At 42.6% G+C, this 22,819-nt stretch overlaps 1 protein-coding gene across 2 annotated transcripts in view; it reads left to right on the forward strand.

Moving 5' to 3' along the window:
- KIF5B (kinesin family member 5B) overlaps positions 1-14,073 on the forward strand; it is a 35,693-nt gene extending 21,620 nt beyond the window's left edge. The window contains exons 15-26 of one of the 2 annotated variants that reach the window (XM_080579915.1): positions 664-807; positions 1,630-1,815; positions 2,684-2,801; positions 3,131-3,192; positions 3,289-3,398; positions 3,764-3,865; positions 5,812-5,872; positions 5,967-6,038; positions 6,206-6,310; positions 6,952-7,168; positions 8,963-9,095; positions 11,533-14,073. In XM_080579915.1, coding sequence (XP_080436041.1) covers positions 664-807; positions 1,630-1,815; positions 2,684-2,801; positions 3,131-3,192; positions 3,289-3,398; positions 3,764-3,865; positions 5,812-5,872; positions 5,967-6,038; positions 6,206-6,310; positions 6,952-7,168; positions 8,963-9,095; positions 11,533-11,539 — 1,317 coding nt within the window. In that variant the 3' untranslated portion in view covers positions 11,540-14,073. Of the gene's footprint in view, positions 1-663; positions 808-1,626; positions 1,816-2,683; positions 2,802-3,130; positions 3,193-3,288; positions 3,399-3,763; positions 3,866-5,811; positions 5,873-5,966; positions 6,039-6,205; positions 6,311-6,951; positions 7,169-8,962; positions 9,096-11,532 lie in introns of both variants that reach the window. The other variant, XM_080579914.1, reaches the window with a different exon arrangement.
- The last annotated feature ends 8,746 nt before the right edge of the window (positions 14,074-22,819 follow it).

Genomic DNA, 22,819 nt, shown 5'->3' on the forward strand with positions numbered 1-22,819 from the left:
GTTCTCAGTCTGTCACAGCTAACCCAAGCAGTAACTATCCTTTTGTATCACTAGCTGGAACTCTCCTGCTGTAGAACTTCAGGTGTGTTTTTTAAAACTGATCAGCAAAGAGCCACCAACTTCTGAGTGTGCAAGCTGCTTTAGCTGCAGCCACTGCAACCACAGCAGCTCAAACCAACTGTAAGTCTACTCTAGAGTAACTGCAGTGCTTATGGACACTCAGAATTAGGTGTCATATTTTAATTTCCAAGCAGGAGAGAGTGAAGAACTCTACAAATGTAGCAAAAAGTGTTGGACTTGTTCTCCATGTACCTTTTTTCCTATAAATGCAATCCTCTGCAATATTTAACCCAATATAACTCTGAATACTGCTTAACAAAGCTGACAAATTTTGTTGCTGAGTTTTAAGATTACATTTTGTGAGCTGAAGGCCTCTGTCCACAGTCTGCAACTTTTCTTTCAGAAATAGTGTCATTGTAGAACTTCTATGTATTTACTATGTGGAATATTTACTTTGGTTAAATTTTTTTGAAACATGTTCTTTGAAAACAATGTGACACTTCAATAGTTGTTATAATGTAGCAAATATAGCTATTTTAAATAATATGAAACTAGTTTTAAAGATGTGTATTGTTTACTAAAATACAACTACTTTTACTGTAGGTCACTTTAGCCAGTATAGATGCAGAGCTTCAAAAACTTAAAGAAATGACTAACCATCAGAAGAAACGAGCAACAGAGATGATGGCCTCCTTACTAAAAGATCTTGCAGAAATAGGAATTGCAGTAGGAAATAATGATGTCAAGGTAAGGTTTAGTTGATGAAGCTTTTAATGCCACACACAGACACATACATTACAGATGGGTAGGGTCAGTTTTCTTAGTACAGTAAAAGTAACTACCATAGTAACCCTCATACGCATTAGTAATTTGGGCATAAGGTCGTTCCTTGCTTCTACTGTGGCTTACTAAGTCCCAAATAGAAATTGATTGTGCACAGACAAGATAGAGCAGATATGATTTCTGAAGTAGTGTTTTCATTCATACTGTTGTTAGAGCCATTTCACATGACAGTTTCAACTGCATCATCTTGGACTCACAGTGGCAATCACGATGTTAATTACCTTAAAAATGGAACATGGAACTGAAATAAAAGATAAATCGAGAAAATGACTGTAGGACAGGAACATAAGCAGTGTCGTAAGCAACTCGCTACCTTTGTGCAATCAAAAGCATTTGGACAGGGGGAGGGGAACAACACAACAGCTAGTAGTTATTTTCAAGAGTTTATTATACCAGTCATTACTTATTGATTATAACCTGCAGATACAAGTTATAAATGGCAGAGTCAGGTCTGTAAGTGTTAAGCTTGTAAGGGGCGTTGAAGTGGGGTATTGAAGGTAATCTTTTAAGTGTGCTGTACTTCCAGGTTATTCATCGGCTATTCATTTAAGTTCCCCAGCAGATGTGAATAATGTTAGGTAATGTGAAGTTATGTTTTGGTGGCCAAGTACTCTGATTACCAGCTGGGGTGGGTGTAGGGATGCTAGGCACTAAGTTGTTCCACCTCATCTTTAATTCTGTTTCTGTATCTAAGCTTTCTAAATGTGATTCTACAATTTTCAGCAGCCTGAGGGAACTGGCATGATAGATGAAGAATTCACGGTTGCGAGACTGTACATTAGCAAAATGAAATCAGAAGTAAAAACAATGGTAAAACGATGCAAACAGTTAGAAGGCACACAAGCTGAAAGCAATAAGAAAATGGAAGAAAATGAAAAGGAGTTAGCTGCCTGTCAGCTCCGTATTTCACAGGTAAATATTTCTTGAGTTCTTCCTAAATGTTCTTTTGAATCCCGTTAACCTGTAAGGGGAGAAAGTTGCAGTAACATTTTTTACACCTAACAAAGTAAGTTGCGTTTGAACAGCCACGGGACTCGGCTGTGTCCTGAATTTTCAGTTTGGGTCCTTCTGAGTAACTGTATGACAGGATGTCAGAATTTCTGCAATATGTCTGCAGCCTGATAATGCTTTTGCAGCAATTATATTAAATACTAGTGTGTGTATGTTCTGTCGCAGGATTCCTTACAAATACAAATCTTACAGAAGGCACTGTCTTGTGCTCTGCTGTAATGCAGCAAGCTGAAAGTGGGAGAGGTAGCATTAGCACAGTGATATTACAGTAGGTTTGCATAGCAGATGAAACTTGCTTCTAATGCCTGATCAGCCGTTTCACTGTGATTGAAGTCACATTGCTAATCTTCTCGAACAATTATCAAAATTGTGACCTACATACACAACTTAATTTCTCTATATTTTGGTATTATTATTTTCTCTATATTGACCATACAGATGGTCATCTTTTATATCAGAAAATGTGTATTTCAGTACTGTTTTCTAAATGCAGTGAATCACTTTCCTCTGATAGTATTTAACATTCAAAAGCATTTATTCTCCCAGCAAAAAAATTACTTCATTTCATTGAATGGCATGAATTTAAGACGTTGTTTTACAAGCCACATTACAGATCTACTCAAGTAGTCATATTCTTCTTAGAAAGTTTAGTTGGCACCATTTTATTTTGAGATCAGGTTACTTCTTTAAAAAGAAGTATGAAGTGTTTATGCAGATGTAATTCCATGGTACCTAGTTCTGAAGTAAATGAATCTTTCTTTTCTACAAGCATGAAGCCAAGATCAAGTCGTTGACTGAATATCTTCAGAATGTGGAACAGAAGAAGAGACAGCTGGAAGAGTCTGTGGATTCCCTTAATGAAGAACTAGTTCAACTTCGAGCACAGGGTAGGCATAGCTTTTTAGTCTGTCCATGCCCCATCCAAGTTTAAATATGTAATAATAAATAGGAAATTGCTCTGTCTGGGTGGAAGAGCTCCAGGATAGCATTTTGCTACTGAACATACAGAATTAGTCAATAGAAAAGCATATTTGCTGTTTGAAGTGCTAAGGATATGATCAAATTCAAGATGCTGCTGATTCAGCTGGTACATGTGGAGACAGGTAGATAACTTTTTTTCCAAACTTTAAAGTGTTGGGCTGAGGGAATTACTTCCATCTTCCCTATAATTGCATATAACTTGGCTGAAATGTCGTTTCTCCCCTGTTCCTACTAGAAAAAGTCCATGAGATGGAGAAAGAGCACTTAAATAAGGTTCAAACTGCAAATGAAGTCAAGGTAAGTTAACTTAATTGGTTTTCTTAAACAAAATGAAGCATAACAACTTCTGAAAGCATATAATACATGTTTGTTTGGTTGTTTTATTTACAATAGCAAGCTGTGGAACAGCAGATTCAGAGCCATCGTGAGACACATCAGAAACAAATCAGTAGCCTAAGAGATGAAGTTGATGCAAAGGAGAAACTTATCACTGAACTCCAAGAGTAAGCAATTGTCATCATTTTGGTACTGCCAAATGACTGAACTGTGCAAGTACAGAGGCATGGTAGGGTGGGAAGGAAGTGGCGAAGGTTTTCTCCAGCAGTATCTGATTAGTGTTGCTTTACTGGATGTGGTTTGTTTCAATCAACTGACCCATCACAACATATCAGAAGCCTTTGTTACTAAGTGTTGATAATTTGATTTGGATTGCAGCTTAATGGGCTTCTGTTTGATGCTTCTGGTGACAGGGAGAAGGCAAAGGTCTCTTCTGCTTTAATTTCATTAGATATCACAAAGATGTGCAGCTCTGTTCCCTATTCTTCCCTGTCCTTTTAAAAATACACCTAACACTTACTTCTGTCTTCAGCCAAAATCAGAAGATGATGCTTGAACAAGAACGTCTTAGAGTTGAGCATGAGAAGTTGAAAGCAACTGATCAGGAAAAAAGTAGAAAACTCCATGAGCTTACGTAAGTGATAATCAAGCATAAAACAAATGTGTGTGGGAACATTTGTATTTTTAAAACAAGTGACCTGATAGGATGATGAAGTCCCTTTCACTATATGATATTCTTATTAAAGAGAGGCTCCAGCGCCTTCTTGAACAACGTTTTAAAAACATTTTTCACTGCTTTTCACTGCCTTAGTATATAAAATTGGAACTAAAATAATGAAAGATATACAAAGGCCAAATCAAATCTCACTGTGTTAATATGCTACAAGCTGGAGCAATTAACTTTTTCATTTTTAAAGCTAAGTTTTGCATGCTCTGGGACTGGAAGAGGTTTACCCTGACTTTACAACATTTTCATTATTCTTTGTGGTTCTATGCAATTTAACTAGTCAGGTGGTTCAAACTGGCCTGTTGAGATTCAACAGCCGTGTACTTCATGTAGTAACTAAATAATGTATTTTCTTGAAAGAGACTGAAATGTTAATGCAAGACTTAAAATTGAATTCCAGTTGTGGGTAAGTTTCCACAGGTCAAGCTGAAAAGCATTTATGAACTTCAAGAAATTTCACCATAATCTAAATTCTACTAGACTATCAGTAGCACCCCATTTCTGGCATATATAAACTTACCTTTACAGAGGTTAAGAATACTTAACTTTTTCAAAAGCACATAGTTTTTCTTAAGAAGCACCTGGCAACTTTCAGGTTTTTAATCATAAAGTTCACACAATCAGGTTTGATTGGTCTGTACGAGTAACCAATAACACATTCTTTTCAGTAGCCTTACTATGAAATACAACATTGGTTTAAGTGACTTAAATTTTAATAGTGCTTTGGTCTTGTGAATCCGTCTTATTCTCATTTACTCATATGCCACTCAGTGTCAATTACAATAGATTTTCTTGTCTTACAAGATTTGATAAATGCACTTGTGGTTCTCATTTCATTTTGCAGGCTGAAATATTTGTGTGTGTGTGTGTATATATATATATAGAGAGAGAGCGTTAATCCCCTAAAGGCATGTGCTGTGTTAGAAACTTTGCTCTTCCAAAGACCCGTAAGAAGCATTAAAAATGTCCTCCCCCTTCAATCCAGTTATTTTCCGTTTTATATCATAAATGTGCATGGCAAAGGACTTTTCCAGTGAGGTCTGGAAAATGGATAATGACATTCTTCAGAATGTTTTATTGCCTCAGATGTTTAATCATTTAACTGTGGTCTGGTAACATAACTGGATGAGGAGAATTTTCAAGAGGAAAAGAAGCTCATATTCTGGCCACTTAATAGGAGTGGCTTGTTTTCATCCAGTCCATGGCCTTCTTTTTCTGACCTTGATTCCTAAAAAGAGAAGTCCAAATCCCTTCCCTGTGTCCTGTCAGAGTAAGACATGCACTGCAATATAATTCTGAGAGAACATTAGTGGTGCAGTTAGTGTTTTCCCATTAAATAGGAAGACAGCAGCTCTGAAAAGTAGTGTCATTAGGTTATATTCCTGGAAACTGAGATTCCACTGCTTATGATGCAAACTTTGGCAAATGTAATGGGGATGAGGTGGTGGAACAAAAAAAAAAAAATCCTAAGGCCATCCCTTGGTACTAATTAACACTTTCACAGTTGGTCAAAGCTAAGAGCATTTTGCAGGATAAGATTTTTCCCAAACATTCCTGAACATGATTCTGAAAATCTTTCTTTAACCATTTTAGAAATTTATAATTTATGCAGCTGAAAGTACGTGTTTGTATTCCTTCAGTGTTAAAAGTACTCCCTCTTTTCTTCCTGCAACTTTCTCCCCCACCTCAAGTGCATTTGAGTGTTGTCATCCATTGGTGATAACCTTAATTGAGGACTTCAGCTGAAAGACAGACATTTTCTATTTATACCATATAGTGTTTACCACTCTCTAGTCTCCTAAAATGTTTCCAGTTTTGCTCAGATGCTTCAGGTTGAATATATTCTCTTTTAGGGTTATGCAGGACAGGCGGGAACAAGCGAGGCAAGATTTAAAGGGTTTGGAAGAGACTGTGGTAAGTTAGTCAGAATACTTTCCAAAGTAAATGTCAATACTTACTTTTTTCCTTCAGAAATAATTTTTGTCTTTTCCCTCCTCCTTAACTGTAGGCTAAAGAACTTCAGACTCTCCACAATCTTCGGAAGCTGTTTGTTCAAGATCTGGCCACTAGAGTGAAAAAGGTAAAGTGATACTGTAAGGAAATTTGGTATCTCTGAGATTGTTGTGTAAATTTCAGTTTAAAACTAAACTTTGAATTGATCTTTTCTTTTTCTGGCTTGATCTTAGCATGTAAGTTCAGATTTGTATTCAGCATCTTTTCTTCCTCCCTCTGCCTTTGTTACTGCAGAGTGCCGAGATTGACTCAGATGATACAGGAGGCAGTGCTGCACAGAAACAGAAGATTTCTTTCCTTGAGAATAATCTTGAACAGCTTACAAAGGTTCACAAGCAGGTACAATGAGGCTTAATTTCAAGTTTAATTAAAAACAGATAAGCTACTTAAGCTTCATTATTATGGAAGTGACTGAAAAACTATTGGTCATAAAGTAACTGTTCTATAATTAAATATTTTCATGTCTCGAATGCATTTCTGGATATAAAACAATAGACTAAAGTTTTCCTATAGACTCATTTAATAGACATTTTAAGTGCATGGGGGTATATAACAAAATAGTTGCATTAAAATCAAGGAAGATCAAAAGTTAGCGTTTAGAGTTACTGTTCCAATTTGAGGGATGCCTGCCTGTTTCCCTCTGACTAAATAAGAATGTAGTCTTCAAGTGCCTGTGTTGGACAGTGTGCCCTTCCACAGTAACGGGCTTTCAAATGATAATCTTAGTGCTGAGCTATTGGACTTACTATAAGCTTAAGTATGCATAGTATAGTAGCCCGACTATACGGTATATACAGTTATAGATAGATATAAAAAAAATATATATAAAAATATACAGATACACTAATGTGATGCTGTAATATATATACAATGAAACTTTATCACATTAGTATATATGCAGTAGCCTGTGGGGGTTCTTGGTTGGTTGGTTCTCCACATGGAGAGAGACACCAAAAAAATAATAGATTCAATTTTTGTAGCTGGTACGTGATAATGCAGATCTTCGCTGTGAACTTCCTAAACTGGAGAAGCGACTTAGGGCTACGGCTGAAAGAGTTAAAGCTTTGGAGTCTGCACTGAAGGAAGCCAAAGAGAATGCATCTCGTGATCGCAAGCGGTATCAGCAGGAAGTAGACCGTATAAAGGAAGCTGTAAGATCCAAAAACATGGCCAGACGAGGACATTCTGCACAAATTGGTTAGTAGAGAACCCCTTGGCTCCTAAAACTTCTCTCTCTCCTGATTTTTTTATCTTATGTGTGCATTTTTCAACCATAGTTGTATTCACTTGCGTGAACATGGTGTATTTTCAATCACGAGTTATATTGTGGTTAGTCAGACTGTGCATGCATTTTGTTGTGTGCTTCTTATTAAATGGGTCTCTTCTATGACCGACTTCTGATAGCTGGACTTTTTTACAAGCTGGGAAAGTCTTACCTAGGATTCTGTCCTGTATGTGTTGTTTCCTAGAACAAAACAATATGCTGAATACAGAGTCTTAGCTCTGTAACATTATTTCATAAGAATTTCTAAGGCTAAGTAGGTGTTCAAGGCAATGTGAGAGATTGTCATTGCCTTCAAGAACAACAACAAAAACTGTCTTGCTTTCTTTAGATCTTGGTTGGGAGGGGGCATACAGAAACCCCCAACTAACATCCAAAAATCCTTAACCTAGTATTTTTGGTTCTTTGTTCCAAAACATGTAATATTCAGTAGCCCTTCTTAGCCAAAAAAAAATGATAGCTAGTAGAGTTTCTTAGGGTGTGGTGGAATGCAGTCATACTCCTGGTCCTCCTTTCCACCTGCTATTATGCTGTCAAGTACTGAGGACCAGGAGGGTGTGGAACCTGTGAAGGACTTACCTGTGCCCGTTACAATGTTTTTGTTGTACCAGTAATTATGGGATCCACCTGTATAAGGACTTCAGTAATCAACATACTTACCTTAAATTCTGATTCAGCTGAAATGAACATTGGAGTTGAATTTTGCTTGTATTCCGTAGGTTTGTAAAGAGCTGTTCCAGACTGAAACTTTTTTTTTTGGGAGGGGTTTTGGTATGGGATTTTTGGTCTCCTCAAGTGGCAGCTCAAAAACTGATGCATTCCTGCTTTATCTTTCTGTCAAGTGATCTCTAAGACAACAAACAATTCTCTAGTGAGTTTACCGCAGGTATAAAGCTTCCTGTACGTAAGTGTCTGGTTGAACACGTGTTCCAGGAGATTAGTTTGCTGCAAGGCAGAAGTTGAGAAGTGTTTCTCTGATGTAGTTGCTACCTGTAGTTTAATATCTGTTTATGTATTTTCTGTTTAACGTGGCAGAACTCTTACGGTTATACAGTTGTGTATGTCTTGTTAAGAGCTAGCGCAAAACTGACTGAAAGCAATTTATGAAAGCATATGCAGCTTGTGAATTTCCTGTCAAAACTACATGAATTCCAAAATATAGCAAATTACATAATATATGCTGGTAAGTATTTGATGGAGTGGTGTTTATTTGTGGAGTAACCAGTATGCAGAACTGCTCATAGAGCAAAATAACTAGCTTGTAGAGCAAAATAAACTAGTGACATATCATTGAGGAGGTGTGAGAGAAACAGCAGGATATAATGGTTCTTTTTAGGAACATAACACAACTTCGAGTGGTGAATTGTCTGAGTTCTTACGGACAAGAAGTAGGACTCTTACAAAGAAATACATTAGGTGGGGTAGATAATACATGTGGGGAAAATCATTTTCAGAAACTTTGTTAGCTTTAACACTAGTAGGGATAATAAAAGGAAAACCTTGTCTATTTTTCAGAGCTGATTATATTTGATACTAATCTGACAGGTTCTTGGAATACCATCTCCTAAACTTGTTTTCCTCTAATTCAAAGTGCATTCAATTTTGATTATTACTTTTAGGCCGCTGTAAAATGAAGCATTAGTAAATTTGAATAATGAAAGATGAAATTGCTGTGTACATATCTGTAAGTCATGTCTTGTTTCGTGCAGCTAAGCCTATCCGTCCTGGCCAGCATCCAGCAGCTTCTCCAACTCATCCAAGTGCAATTCGTGGGGGAGGTGCATTCACTCAAAACAGCCAGCCAGTTGCACTGCGTGGAGGTGGAGGACGGCAGGACAAAGTGTAAGTTTGGCTTGTAGGATTTGTTTTAAGTGCGTGACCACTCTTTGTTAGTATTATTACAGTCCATTCTGTTGTATAAAATCACTTGAGTAATCAAATTAACTTATTTCAGGAATTTATAGCTAGAGGAACAGTGTACCTCACTAATTCTGTTTTTTTTTGTTCTAAAACTGGCATTTATTGTAAAATGGTAGTTGTTGAGTTACAATGAAGTAGAAGAAAATGTAAAAACAGTTGATTGGATATCGTTATCAGCCACAGCAAATAGCTAATTTTTGAGAAGAGTTTGGAGAGTTTAAATTATTTTGTCTCGCTAGTATTTTTTTAATGGTTCCCTTCAAAAAGCAGTCAGCAATGAAATAAAAAAAAGTGACCCTGTTCTTATGTTGTTCTTACTAACTTTGTGCACTGTTTCACGTGTCTGTAATTTGGAAGCATTTAATGGAAAAATTCATGTATTTATCCAGTAAACTTTAATTGTTGCCTAATTAAAATACAAGTATGGTAGTTGGAATCAATATGTGCACTTTAAAAATGGGGAATACCTCTCAAATATGTCTCATAATCTCTCTTTAATCTCATAAATCATTACACTGAGTCAGGTACTTAATATACGTAAGTTACTTGCAGAATCAAGTCTTTTAATTAATGTCTGCATTGTAGTTGGTCTGTTAGTTACCCAAGAGTAATGCTTTACTGCATCTTCTGTCATCATCTTCACTTTTGAGTGTTGTAATATGAATGCCTTCTAGAAATCCTTAGTTAAGGTTATCTGCATCTTCAGTTTGAAAATAATCCTAAAATAATCGATTGTGTGGTGCTTAAATCCTGGGCCTTTTTTTTGAAGTGTACTTAGAGCAGCTTATTAATCTTGTCTTCATTCATTTATATTAGCTGAATGTCTTTTCAAAGTTTTCCATCCAATTTAGTGAAGAAAATCAGGCAGTAGAACTAGTTAGGGTACCTGGTTCTGTTCAGTAGCCTCTCTTAAAGTAGAGGTTGAAGTGCTATGTACTTCAACCTTGAATAAGGTTTAATTTGAATGACCAAGGAGCTGGCAATTCATGCACATTTGATTAATATTTTGACAGGGTGAATGTAATCTTGCAGCTACTTCAACTATGAAATCAATCTAGCTCCACTGTCCAATGCAGAGGTATATGAAGGTGTGATTGACTTGATATATTTTTAGATGCCTAAAGCGTGTGGAAACTCATTCTAAAATAATGTTGCCTACAACTCCAGCAAGAGAGTCTATTTAGTCTTACACATCTTTAAGAGTACTTACAGCTGATATAATCAGCGATAACTTACTCAATTTTGAGCTTGTATCTTGCTTTGGAGAAGGAGCTTTCACTGTCGGCCACTGGGATTTTAAATAGGAGACTTAGCCCTTTGACTTTTGGACTATTTGTAGATTAATCATCTGGGAGTGAAAAATATCTAAGTATTGGCTAAAGTCCCTTTTTAAAACAAACAACAAAACAACAATAAAAGAAACCCCCACTACATAATATATGTACAGGATCCCTTAAGCAGTTGTAAAGCTTTCCTACTACTTCTGGCATTGGCACATTACTCGTTGCTGTAGAATCAAGCTGAGTTTAGCACTTAAAGGCAGAGCAATGAGCTTCATTTATTCGAACTGTCTTATTTTGGTTTTGGAAGAATCTCTCCCTTATGGAAGTATGGGAACAAAACTTTGAACTTCATTTTATTATTAAATATAAATATCTCCTGAGTTTGTGAATACTTAGGTAACCAGTCAGTAGCATTTTTCTCTGTAGTAGTGTCTATTGTATCTTTTTTCTGAGGATTAATACAGATACTAAGCATCGGAGTTTCTGGTTAGGGTAGGAGTTCTGGTACAGTAGAAGCATGGTGTGCTGTTTAACATTTGGAGACCACCATTTAACTTAATGATTCTGGAAGTGTTTAAAAAAAAAGTCAGCTGTTATTTCCTCACATAGATCAAACATTTTTAGCGCAATTAATGCCAGATGATCTCTTCATTCCCACCTCATCTTCCCAAAAGAGCCAAGGCAAAACTTTGCAGCAGGTGTTAGGTGGGTACGTGGTACCCAGGCAGTTCTCCCCCTTCCCTGGAAAAGTAGCAATGTTGTAAGAAATGGAGATGGGTTGTAATTGGCTTGATTATAATGTTCACTGCTTTGGGTATCTGGTCTTGATTGCATTAGTCAGCTTATCTTGGTGTAAATTTGTATTGGTAACAGCCAGCATTGCTTAAATGCTTCCAGCATTGCATAATGTCTTATTCTAAAGCAGATGTTGTGTTAGCATTTATCTAAGCGGTTTGAGAACTGAGCTCTTAAAAGCGATGTAAATAATGAATGTAATCTACTGTAAATATAAATAGCTTGGCTTTCTTGGTTTATGAGGTACGAACACTTAACTTCTTTATTTTTCTCATTTACAGTTGCTGAATGGTAAATGCAGCGTAAGGAGGCTTGGATATCGTATAGAGGGAGTCATTCCATGACAATAATCTCTCCCTTTGGGGACTGTAGGATTATTTTTTGAAAATGTATAAATTATACCTGGCCTGTACAGCTCTTTTCCCCTTCTACAAATTCTGCTAACTGATTTCCTACCCCCTGCCCATATTCCCCCCAAAAAAACAAACTAGAGTGCAATTTTGGCGTCTTGAAAAATGACATGTTAGTTAAAGTGTAGCTCTGCTCATTACACGGTTTGTCTTTCATGTCTTAAATTTAGTCTGCACTGTGCCAAGCTGAATGTACATTAAGAAAATCTTAGTTCAATTTTTCTAGCTTAATTTGTGTACATTTTATTGTCTTAGGGAATGTGCAACAGTGTTTAAGTATATTTTCATTTTTATCACTTCACATAACACTACATGTCCCACTGAATTAGAACAGCACTCTACATTACATTATGGTTTTCTTTTGGAATGCTACATAGAGCATTGGAACTAAATTTCTTTGTACAGTGTAAGAATACTGAAGTGTGCTTACGACAACTGCCATAAGGCACTGCGAGCGCTGCACCACAGAACTAAAGAGTTCAATATGAACAAGGCTGTGTAACTGTTATCTGATTAAATGCCCGTTTATCGGGTTATTTAGAGTTAAATATTGTACAGTAATAAGAGTAAACTGAAGTTTACAAAAGACTCTGGCAATGGATTATCTCATCTGTCCTGTTCCTGATTCTACACACAGTATAGTCTGGTAGAGTGAAAACATTCTGCTTCATTCTGATGAGCCTGTTTATCCATTTGTCTACATCTGTGGTGGTTCACTTTCGCTGTTGTAAAATAGTGAAATGAGCACAATCTAAAATTTAATTTGATATTCCACTGCATACACAGTACTGGAATTTTCAGCTAAAGTTTTAACTTTCAATTAAAATTAATTTCAGCAACAATTTCAGATACACCTTATAAAGGATACAGCTTTTTAAAACTATGGATCTGGAAATCCCAGAGGTGTGTTTAAAATAAAAATAAAGCACTATAGCGAATTGTATTTGTAATCCGTTTGTAAGTAGGTATATGAAATGTCCAAAGTAGTAGTTGTTGAATATTTTTCTTCTCTTTGCAATAAAGTCCTCTAAAGTGGCTAATGAAATGTTTTTTTTTTTTTTTGTTTTTGAGCTCCAATACTTCCACTGAGCAGAATCTGGGGTTTAGGTTTTTCTAGTATAATTTGCCTAACTTATTTATAGGGTTTAGCCACTATAATTTTTAGCCTCCTTCTGGATAGAAACTAGTTTCCAGGTCTTTGAGAAAGAAGGAACTTAATGTTGCTGAAAGAATTTAGATAGCTTTCCAGGCCCTGTTAATACCACTTTGTGTGTTAGTTTGAATTTTTTGATGGGTACTCATCAGTTATTTTGGAAATGGTAGAGATTCTATAACTGTTCAGGCAGCAAATCACTTTCAACTTTTTATAATATAAATAGAAAAAGTATTTATATCATGATGGAGCGTAGTCAGATTTTAGACCTTGAACCACTTGTTTTCTATATCTACAGTAGACTGAATTTTTAATAGTTCGATATTTTTAATGGTTGAGTGTATCAGTCAGAAATCTCACTATTTGGGAGTTTTCAGCTTTTAAGACTGTTCTGTTTATTAAGGCTGCCAAACACTCCAAACTTGCAGTTGTTTTAGAGCATGTCTAAAGACAGCACTCTGCAGAAAGAAAAGGAACAGCAAAAACTATTTCAATTGAAACTTCTCATAATGGAAACAATACTGTCTGTTATCTTCCTCAACCTTAACTGCAGGTTTTCAGGCCTTGATTTGTTAATTTACAATCAAAAACAAAACCCCACTTTCTTTAAAATGCATTCAGATGAAGCAGGATTTTTTTCTCATGCCTGTGAATGGGGGTTTCATTCCTGTAGGTAATTATCGTGGGTTTTGGTGCTGAAAATTCCTGTTTAAAATAAAGAAATGATAGCCTGTAGCTCAGTGTACCTTTTTATATTTAAACTTTTTTATTTTAAACATTTTATGAAGTTTACCAAGAACTGCCTCTTAAAGTGTTAAATAAGATATATACTTCTTGTTTTCTGGTTTGGCTGTCGTAGGTCAGCTGGACAGGACAATTACTGTTTTTTGTAAATTAATATTCAGTCTATACAGGGAATGTTCAACACTGCTGTTTCAACTTGCAGTCTTTGGTTCTTACTTTTATGTTCCTCTAGATCATATTTTTTTAAAGATGGTTTAGGATAGGAACTCGGTGAAATAATATTTATTTCTGGTGAACAACTAAATTATTTACATAACTTAAATGCTGACTCACTACTGTGCGTAATTCTAAATTTGACATGAGAGGACAAGTCTACCTGTGGAATATGAATTAACTTCAGTACACTTAAGATGCATTTAAAACAATTGGTTTGGGGAAGACGCCATATAGTTTTAACTTACCTGCATGCTGTAAATGTATTTGTGTTTAAATAAAGAGAAGAAAAATCTTTGAAATTTGTGCATTTATTCAGTCTTGACATCAGCGTGTCAAATTGTCCTGATTTATTTATTTTTTCTTTTTACTTGTTTCTTGACCAGTTATCTTTGCTTAAACTGTGATCATTGTAAATCTGCAGTTACTTACACTGATAAGCTACAAACTGCTCAGGCAGTCATTGACCCAGCCTAAGCTGAGCGAGGGGCAGGGACATGCCCGAAGTCTGTCCAAGTTTGTTATAAGCAGGGGCCTGGGATAGCGTCCCTTTTGGATGAACTGAGAAGCTGTAATACTGTGGGTTTTTTTTTTGTAGATGTCAAAATGCATCACTGTATATACGATATGCTACACATAAAACTCTCTTGAATCACTTAAGTCCATCACACTGCCAAGGGACACAGCAACCACATCAGAAAAATTACTACTAAAGACTGACTGAATCTATCAGGATTTTTGCCTATGTGGTTCTGAGCTGATTCATCTTCTTGAGCTTCCCCTCTTTCCCCTCTCTTCATCACTTTATTCTAGAATTACAGAATATCTTGAGTTGGAAGGGGCCCTTAAGGATCAATGAGTCCAACTCCTGGCACCACACAGGTCTACCCAAAAATTCAGACCATGTGACTAAGTCAAATGCTTCTTAAACTCCAACAGGCTTGGTGCTGTGACTGCTTCCCTGGGGAGCCTGTTCCAGTGTGCGACCACCCCCTCAGTGCAGAACCTCTTCCTGATGTCTAGCCTAAACCTCCCCTGCCTCAGCTTGACACCGTTCCCGCGGGTCCTATCACTGGTGACTAAAGAGAACAGATCGGCGCCTGCCCCTCCACTCCCCCTCGTGAGGAAGCTGTAGACTACGATGAGGTCTCCCTTCAGCCTCCTCTTTTCCAGGCTGAACAGGCCAAGTGACCTCAGCCACTCCTCATAGGTCTTCCCCTCTAGGCCCTTCACCATCTTCGTAGCCCTTTTTCAACCAATCCTTCCCGGGGGAGAAGGGGCAAGTGAAGTGGGACTGGGAAGAGTGCAGTTTTAACTTTAACTGCTTTTAGTCTTTTGTTCTGAAAGTTGAAAATGCAGAGGGTATCAATTGACTAGGCTACGCAGTGTAATGGGGAGAGAAAGGATTATTTGAAGAAAAATGTAATACATGTGGATGAGACTGTTGTATAAGGCTGTATTTAGTTTATCTTTGAAAAGGAAGATACGAGGGTGATGGCTATCTAGGGGGAAAAAAGGGTGGGTGGAGGGCCACGCAGCGTGGTGTGGCAGACCTGTGTCGTGGATACCTTGAAGGTAAGGAGTGTTGTGGAGTCTGTCATACCCGTGTACACCAGGCATTTTGATATTACTGAATCAAGCTAAATCTACCACATCTTTTCTACCTAAGAAACTGGGGGAAGTTTTGATAAGTATCTCCAGCAAGTAAGGAGAGCAGCAGAACCCAAATTCTCGGCATTCCTGAATGCAGAAGACTGGGTGTGGAGAAGGACTCCTAACTGCCCCCCGCAGCAAGCTCTCAGCGAGCCATCCCTGCGGCCTCTCTTCGAGTAGCTCCTAGCAGGGGCCCCTAATAATGTCCAGAAAGTGAACTCGGACTTCTCTGCATGTGTGGGGTCATCGGGAGAATACGCCTTGTAGCTGGTAACACCGCGTTGGAGATGGCTGTGGAGCCACTCACACTGTTCGGTGGGTGCTTGGCTGGGCTTTGTATCGGCAGCAGTGTCAAAAAGGGAATTAATTAATTAGCTCAGCGAGGCTGCTGAGGCTGGGGCTGAGGTCCGGGCACCAAACGGCCGCCGCCAGCTCCGGGGGCGCCCCCGGTGCCGCCAGGGGGAGCGCGGCGCCCACCCGGCGCCTCCCGGCCCCCGCCCGCAGCCCCGGCGGCTTCGGCCTCAGGCCGCGGTGCCCGGCTGGATGGCGGCGGTTTGCGCTGGGCTTTGTGCCTGCCCTCCCGTCCCGCAAAGGTCTCCGCATAAATCCGCCCTCAGCGCAGCTGGGCCCGGGAAGGCTCCAGCAGGGGGCGGAAAACAGGGCCTGGCCTCCTCGTCGCTGAGCGCGGGGACCACCGCCTTCCTCCGGCCTCTGCCACCGGCCTCCTGGGCCCGCTCAGCTGGCAGCCGGCCTGGTCTTCACCCTCTGCTCACTCGTGCAGAGCTTCGTGTCCTCCCCAGCCCCGTGGTGGCTTCACCCCGATGGGGCGAGCAGCTCAGCTCCAGCACGACACCCGCTTCTACCTCGTCCCCCTGGGCGGAGCAGGGAACAGGGCATGGGGGCTGCGGTCAGTCCCTGACGCTTCGTCTCCGCCGCTCCCTCACGGTCCCTCTCTGCCCCTGCTCCCCATGGGGTCCCTCCCACGGGATGCCGTCCTTCCCGAACTGAGTCTGGGGGGGCTGCCCACAGGCAGTAGCTCTTCAAGACCTGCTCCCACACGGCTCCGTACCACGGGGTCCGTCCCCCAGGAGCAAACTGCTCCAGCACGGGTCCCCCACGGGCGGCAGCTCCCCCCAGACCCCCTGCTCCTGCGGGGGCTCCTCTCCACGGGCTGCAGCTCCAGCTGTAGCACAGCAGTTTGATTTTTTTTCCCCTTCCTTCAATCTGCTCTCCCAGAGGCCCAACCAACATCACTCACTGGCTCGGCTCTGGCCAGTGGCAGGTCCCCTTTGGAGCCGGCGTGAGCTGGCTCTGCTCTGACATGGGGTAGCTGCAGGGCTCACAGAGGCCACCCCTGCAGCCGCCCACAACCAAAACCTTGCCATATAAACGTAATACAACTCCCCATGTCCTTTTCTGCAGGGCTGTTGTGCAGCCAGTTGCTACCCTTGATGCCTTCACCCCACCTGTGGGGAGAAACCCTATCGGCTTTCTAGAGGTGCAGCATCAGGCAGATCCCCTGATGTGTGACCTTTACAGAGTCACTTAACTCGAGCCTGCAGAATTCATACTTATGCTATTTCTTTTTTTCGACTAGCTCTACTGTTGTCATGCAGAACAAGTGCCATTTGTCACAAATAAATGCTCCGGGAGCAGCCCCCTGTGTGTCTCTTTCAATACTGCTCTATGTAAAGTGATGACTGTAAAAGTCTTCTGTCCCACAGAGGTGCATAGAATTGAATCTTGACATTAAAATATTGTGAAAAGCTGCATATTGTGTTTCTGAATAAGCACTGCAGTATTCTTCTAGGCATTTTCTGCTCTTTATTTAAACAATTTTTGCAGGAAGATATTTGGAAACATCACAAGATTTCATATCTTTGAGCTGCAAAGCAGTGATATAAGATGCAGAAAGTCAGAACTCTCATCTGTGCAATGGGTGAATCATTGTCAAATGCACTCACAGGTGAAGCTCTGAGACATTTTTGTATTCCTCTCTCATCTCCAGCTGACTTCTCTCCATTGATCCACAACACATGAGCAGCATGAGAGAGGTGGGAAGAGTCATTCCTGATGAGAAATGGATTTCTTCCCCCACACTCATTATTTTAGAGGACTGTCAGTTTCCCTTGGCAGCCCATACAATGGGCTGTGTAATAAATGCAGATAGCATAAAATTAATGTTTCATTCCCATGGTGACAAGCAGTGGCATCCAGTTCCAGCGCAGGATAATTCAGTGACAATATGGCAGCAAACAAGCGCTTTGCCTGTTATGGGCTAATAAGAGATGCAGAGTGTTTGAATTGGACTAAAAAGCTCCACGTAGCTTAGCCCGAGTTTATTAACCTGGAGACACGCTGGTGGAAACGAGCAGGAAATGAGAGAATGTGCATAAAAAATGAGCTGAAGCACATAAAAATATGCATAAAAGCCCGAGTGGATTTTAATAAAACATTTCCTTCTCCTTTTCATCCGGCTCTAACCAGCGGCTTTGCAGAAGCTGTCAGGAGAGAGCTGTGTCCACACCTGAGTGCAGGAGATGAGTGCATGTGGGGATGAGCGAGGGGATACCTGGTGATGGAGCTGGCAGAGACCAGGCCTTCACGGCTGCCAGCCTGGCACACGGCAGAGACACAACCTGCGGTTTGGTGGTTTGTGTTCGGTCAGACAAGTGGCCCTGCTGCTTCCTTTGGCAACACACGGCGAGGCAGGGCGGCAGGGAACCAGAGCCAGAGGCGTTGGGGAACTGCTGCATGAAAGAGCCTCTGTAGACACGAGCGATTCACAGCAGCAGCACTCCGGGGTGGTTGAAGCCAGGAGGGTGTCCCGAGCCCTGCGGCTGACCCCAGGCTGCTGGGGAGGGGGCTGCTGGCCCCAGGGCAGGGCCTGGCTCTGAGGATCCCCCCTCCACTTCTCCTTGGCTGCCTGTGTCCCCTCCTCCTGGATGCATGGCTCAGCCGTGGCTGGTGTTGGGGCTTCCTCAGACCCGACAGTAAGCGTGCCTTTCTTTAGACTTTATAATACATACAGGTGGGCACTCCAGAGGCAACAAGATACCGAGATCTTGGGACAACCTCCAAAGAACAGATGTGCCAGGAGAGGGAATTCAGCCGGCATGACTTGCCCCAGGGTTTCCTTCTGCGGGGCAGCAGCTCTGCAGAAGGGGCAGGACGGGCTGGCAGCCTCTGAGGAAAGCGGGGCCAGGTGAGGCTCCCCTTCTGCGTGTGCTGGGCCGTGTGTGCTGCGTGTTTCTGAAAGGCCAGTTCGCAGTGTGCGCTCTCAGTCAGAGCAACGCCTCGTTACTGCCTGGGATACTTCGGTTACTGCCTGGGATAAATCTTGTGGGTGCTATTCGCTGTGTGCTTTTCATCAGATTAGTTGTTTAAGAGTGTCTTATTCATGTCCCTTAGAATTATTCAAAAGATTCTCATCACACTTGTTTTTTTTTTTTTATTAACGAAAGCTCTTGGAGCCACATCTGACAAGTTTTGTTGATCATAATCTCGTGGCTGGGAACTGATCTTGGTAGCCATGGAAGCAGAACTTCTGGTTTTTAATGTCAACATAAGTCCACAAAAAGTGGAGTAAGGGGGAGCAGGTCATTTACATTACTGAGCAGTTAAGAAGTCTTTTTTTTCTGTGACTGGTTCCAAGTTTTCTAATTTCATGCACTAAGTAATGGATAGGAACAAAATATTTTGACAGCTATTTCTACTGTGGAAGCTGATGAAAGGGGGTAACGTGGATGCACACGATGTCTTAAGAGGCCTTTCTGCTGACCGTGGGCTGCTCCCTTCTGCGGGGCTGCAAACACCACAGCGGGCTGAGCACATGGGAAATGTTCAGATGTTCCCCGTGAAGGAGGACGGCAGGTGTCTGAGCGCAAACCAGGCTGGATTGGACTTCACAGGTGTTCCTGGAAACCCCCTGAATCCTGTCCCTGGTTCTGAAGGAAGCTGCAGTGTGTCCTGTTTACAAGCCTCATTAAGGTAGGGCCGTTAGTCCTGCTGTGCCTGTGTATTGGGTTTGTGTGGCAAGGTTTTGGTAGTGGGGGGGCTGCAGGGGTGGCCTCTGTGAGCGAGCTGAGCTGTCCCGTGTCAGAGCAGAGCCAGCTCCAGCTGCTCCAAAGGGGACCTGCTGCTGGCCAGGGCCGAGCCAAGGAGCGACACTAGTTGGGCCTCTGGGAGAGCAGAGTTACAAAAAGGGAAAAAGAAGAAAAAAACAAAAACAAAACAAAACAAACAAAAAAACCTGCTGTGCAACAGCTGGAGCTGCAGCCCGTGGAGGAGCCCCCAGTGGAGCAGGTGGATGTGGCCTGGAGGAGGCTGCGGCCCATGGAGAGCCCCCGCAGGAGCAGGCCCCGGGCCGGAGCTGCAGCCCGTGGAGAGGAGCCCCCGCAGGAGCAGGGGGTCTGGGGGGAGCTGCCGCCCGTGGGGGACCCGTGCTGGAGCAGTTTGCTCCTGGGGGATGGACCCCGTGGTACGGAGCCGTGTGGGAGCAGTTCTCGAAGAGCTGCTGCCTGTGGGCAGCCCCCGCAGGCTCAGTTCGGGAAGGAGGTGAAAGAGGGTGTGTGTGGGGGGGGAAGGTGTTTTCAGTTTGCTTTTAGTTTCTCACTGCTCTTGTCTGTTAGTAACAGGCCATAATCTCCCTTCTGCCCGTTTTGCCCATGAGAGCAACTGGTGAGCGATCTCCCTGCCCTTACCTCAACCCATGAGCTTTTTCTATTGTATTTTGTCCCCCTGCTCTGCTGAGGAGAGGAACCAGAGAGCGGCGTGCTGGAGCAGAGCTGCCTGTCGGTGTGAGTCCACCACACCCGGCAGGAGCAAAGTCGGAGGAGCAGCACCATGGAGGTGCAGGGGCAGCCAAAACAAGCGGTGGGTGGATGCAGCTGCCTGCCTGGCTTCCCCTCGGGGCATCCCAGCCCTGCAAGCAGAGAACTGCCCTCAGCCTCCAGCAGATCCAGCTGAGCTGCGGCTGCCGGCCTGTTCAGGTCTGCAGGAAACTACGTATGGGTATAAATAGTGCTCCTAAAAAATGCTGGAGATTTAACCCTCTCCATCATCTTTTGTAGGTGAAAAAAAAGCCCCTTGGAAGTGCTGGGGACCACAATGCTGAGAAAGCCCCTGCAGGAAAAGGGCAGCTCCTTCCCTTGGGCCCCACGGCTGCCGTCAGGTCCCTTGGTAGGTAGGTGATCAGTGCCAAGCACTTTGGTGGCCTCAGCTGGTGCTGGTGTTCCCCAAGCTCCACTCCCTGCACAGGGTTGTGTGTTTTTTTTTGTGTTTTATTTTATTGATTTATTTATTTTTTCCCAGTGATTTATGTTAAATCTCCTGCCTCCCCAGCAGGGTGCTGTGGATGGACCGAAGTGGCCAGGGCTCCACATCCGCCTTTGCCGCAGGCACTTGGGCCGGTCCGCAGCACCAGCATCACCTCCCCGTGCAGCCGGTGGGGATGGCACAGCGGGGCGGCCGCTCACGCGTGCTAATCCCCGCACCGGGTCACTGGCTGGGAACAAGGCGAGGATTGTTCCTCGGGCTGGGGAAGGCACGGCGAGGGGAGAGGGAAGATGTGCTGCCCCCCGCCAGGCAGCGGCGAGGAGAAGTCAAAGGGGACTTCTTCAGAGAAATGGGTGCTGTGTTTGGCTGGAGGGGAGAAAATGTTTAGAGATTATTTTTTTCCCCCACAATCTCATTTCTTCCCTGCCCTCCTGGGCCTCTAGACCACAGAATCGTGCTTACTCGACCCAATAAATATTTATGGCTTCAGACAAAGAAAGGGAGAGTTTCAGCAGGTGGAGCTGAGGGCAGGGAGAGCGTGGAACTGCCCTTGGGCGGAGGAAGGGGCTGGAGCCGGGTTCCCCACACCTCGGCTGACTGCTTTAACCGCGAAACCATGGGTGGAAGCAGCAGCAACAAAAACAAAGCCCGGCACCTAAATGAACCAAACCAGAAAGCCATGAGTCATGCCTGGGTCTACAGAGAGGATTCCTTACTCACACTTCCTTTACACCTTCAAAGAGCCGAAAACCCACCTCTTTGTTGGCGGTGTTGGTCGTGTTTTTGTTTTGTTTTGTTTGTTTCATTTTGATTTTATTTTTTTTGAAAGATGGGATTCGAATGAATATTTGTAAAGAGGCGTTTGAACCTGTTTGAACCCTCACGTGGAGCAGGGCTGGGCTCTGCCCTCCCTGTTCTCGCTGCTCTGACTTTTAATCTCATGGGTGGTACCCGCCTCTTCTGCGTCCGCTGCGTCATCGGGATGTTGTGAATACCGGCCTGAAAGGTACACACCACAGCGTGCTCGCACAGCCCAGGTCATCCCCGTGACCCTCACCCCTGTTTATTGCGAGCCATCTGGGTTGAGTCCTGCGAGCGGCATCGCGCAGCAGCATTGTTTTCTGGGCTGAAACTGATGGATAGAGGAGGAGAGCAGGGCAGCGCGTTTAGCTGAGGAGTTAGGGTTATCGTCTCTCTGTATTACTGATACAATCGTTCATATTTGACTCAGTGAGTGCTCACTTACACATTCCGTAACAAACACCCATTAAAGTCAGATAGAAGCTGGCTGCTGTCTAAAACACCGAACACCTCGAGCTACGCACAGCGCTACACAAGCATGCAGCGTTTATCCAGCTTCTACATGCATAGGTTTAGCTCTACACATACATACGTGCACGTACACGTGTGTGAGTGTGTTTGCATTTCCTGTTCCTCGAGAGAGTTCTGCTGATCCACTGATGCCGAAGCAGCCTTGTGGGTGCTCCCTGGGTGACACAGGCCAATCCAGAGTGGGACGTGCGTGCTGGGGGACACCGGGGCGTCCTCCCGTGGGTTGAGCCCTCACCAGCACCAGGGAGGCTGTGGCCAGAGGCCTCGGGGAACAGGACAGGCACGGGGAGCATCCCTGTGGTACGAAGCTGCTTGCTGCCACCTCTCTTTGCGCCCAAGCTTCCCCAGAGCATCAGCACAACAGAAGATCTCGTCCTGCTCTCTGACTTACTTGGAAAAAGATATGTCACCCCGTATTGACTCACTGTGCAGTGAGACTAATGCTTCCCAAACAGCTGCAGGTCTCTCCTACCCCCTGAAATATTCTTGCGGGGGAGTGATGTGGAATATGTTCCCCTTTAAAATGCTAGTTTCATTTGATGTGTGTACTAATGGGCGTGCAATACTGCCACTGAGATTACCCAAGAGTGTCACATGCTGGAGACTCTGTACCATTTGTTTCTCTAATGACACTTCTTAATGCTAGAAATTTTAAACCTGTTAAAAGTGAAAAGCAAACAAACAAATATTGGGAAACTCTTGCTTGAGATGGGGAAAACGGCTCCTGGGGGAGAAGCTTTTTATTGCTCTCAGTTTATGAAACTCTTCACAGAGGTCAGAATTTTT

Source organism: Anser brachyrhynchus, assembly GCF_964034855.1.
Source record: "Anser brachyrhynchus genome assembly, chromosome: 2".
Lineage (NCBI taxonomy): Eukaryota > Metazoa > Chordata > Aves > Anseriformes > Anatidae > Anser > Anser brachyrhynchus.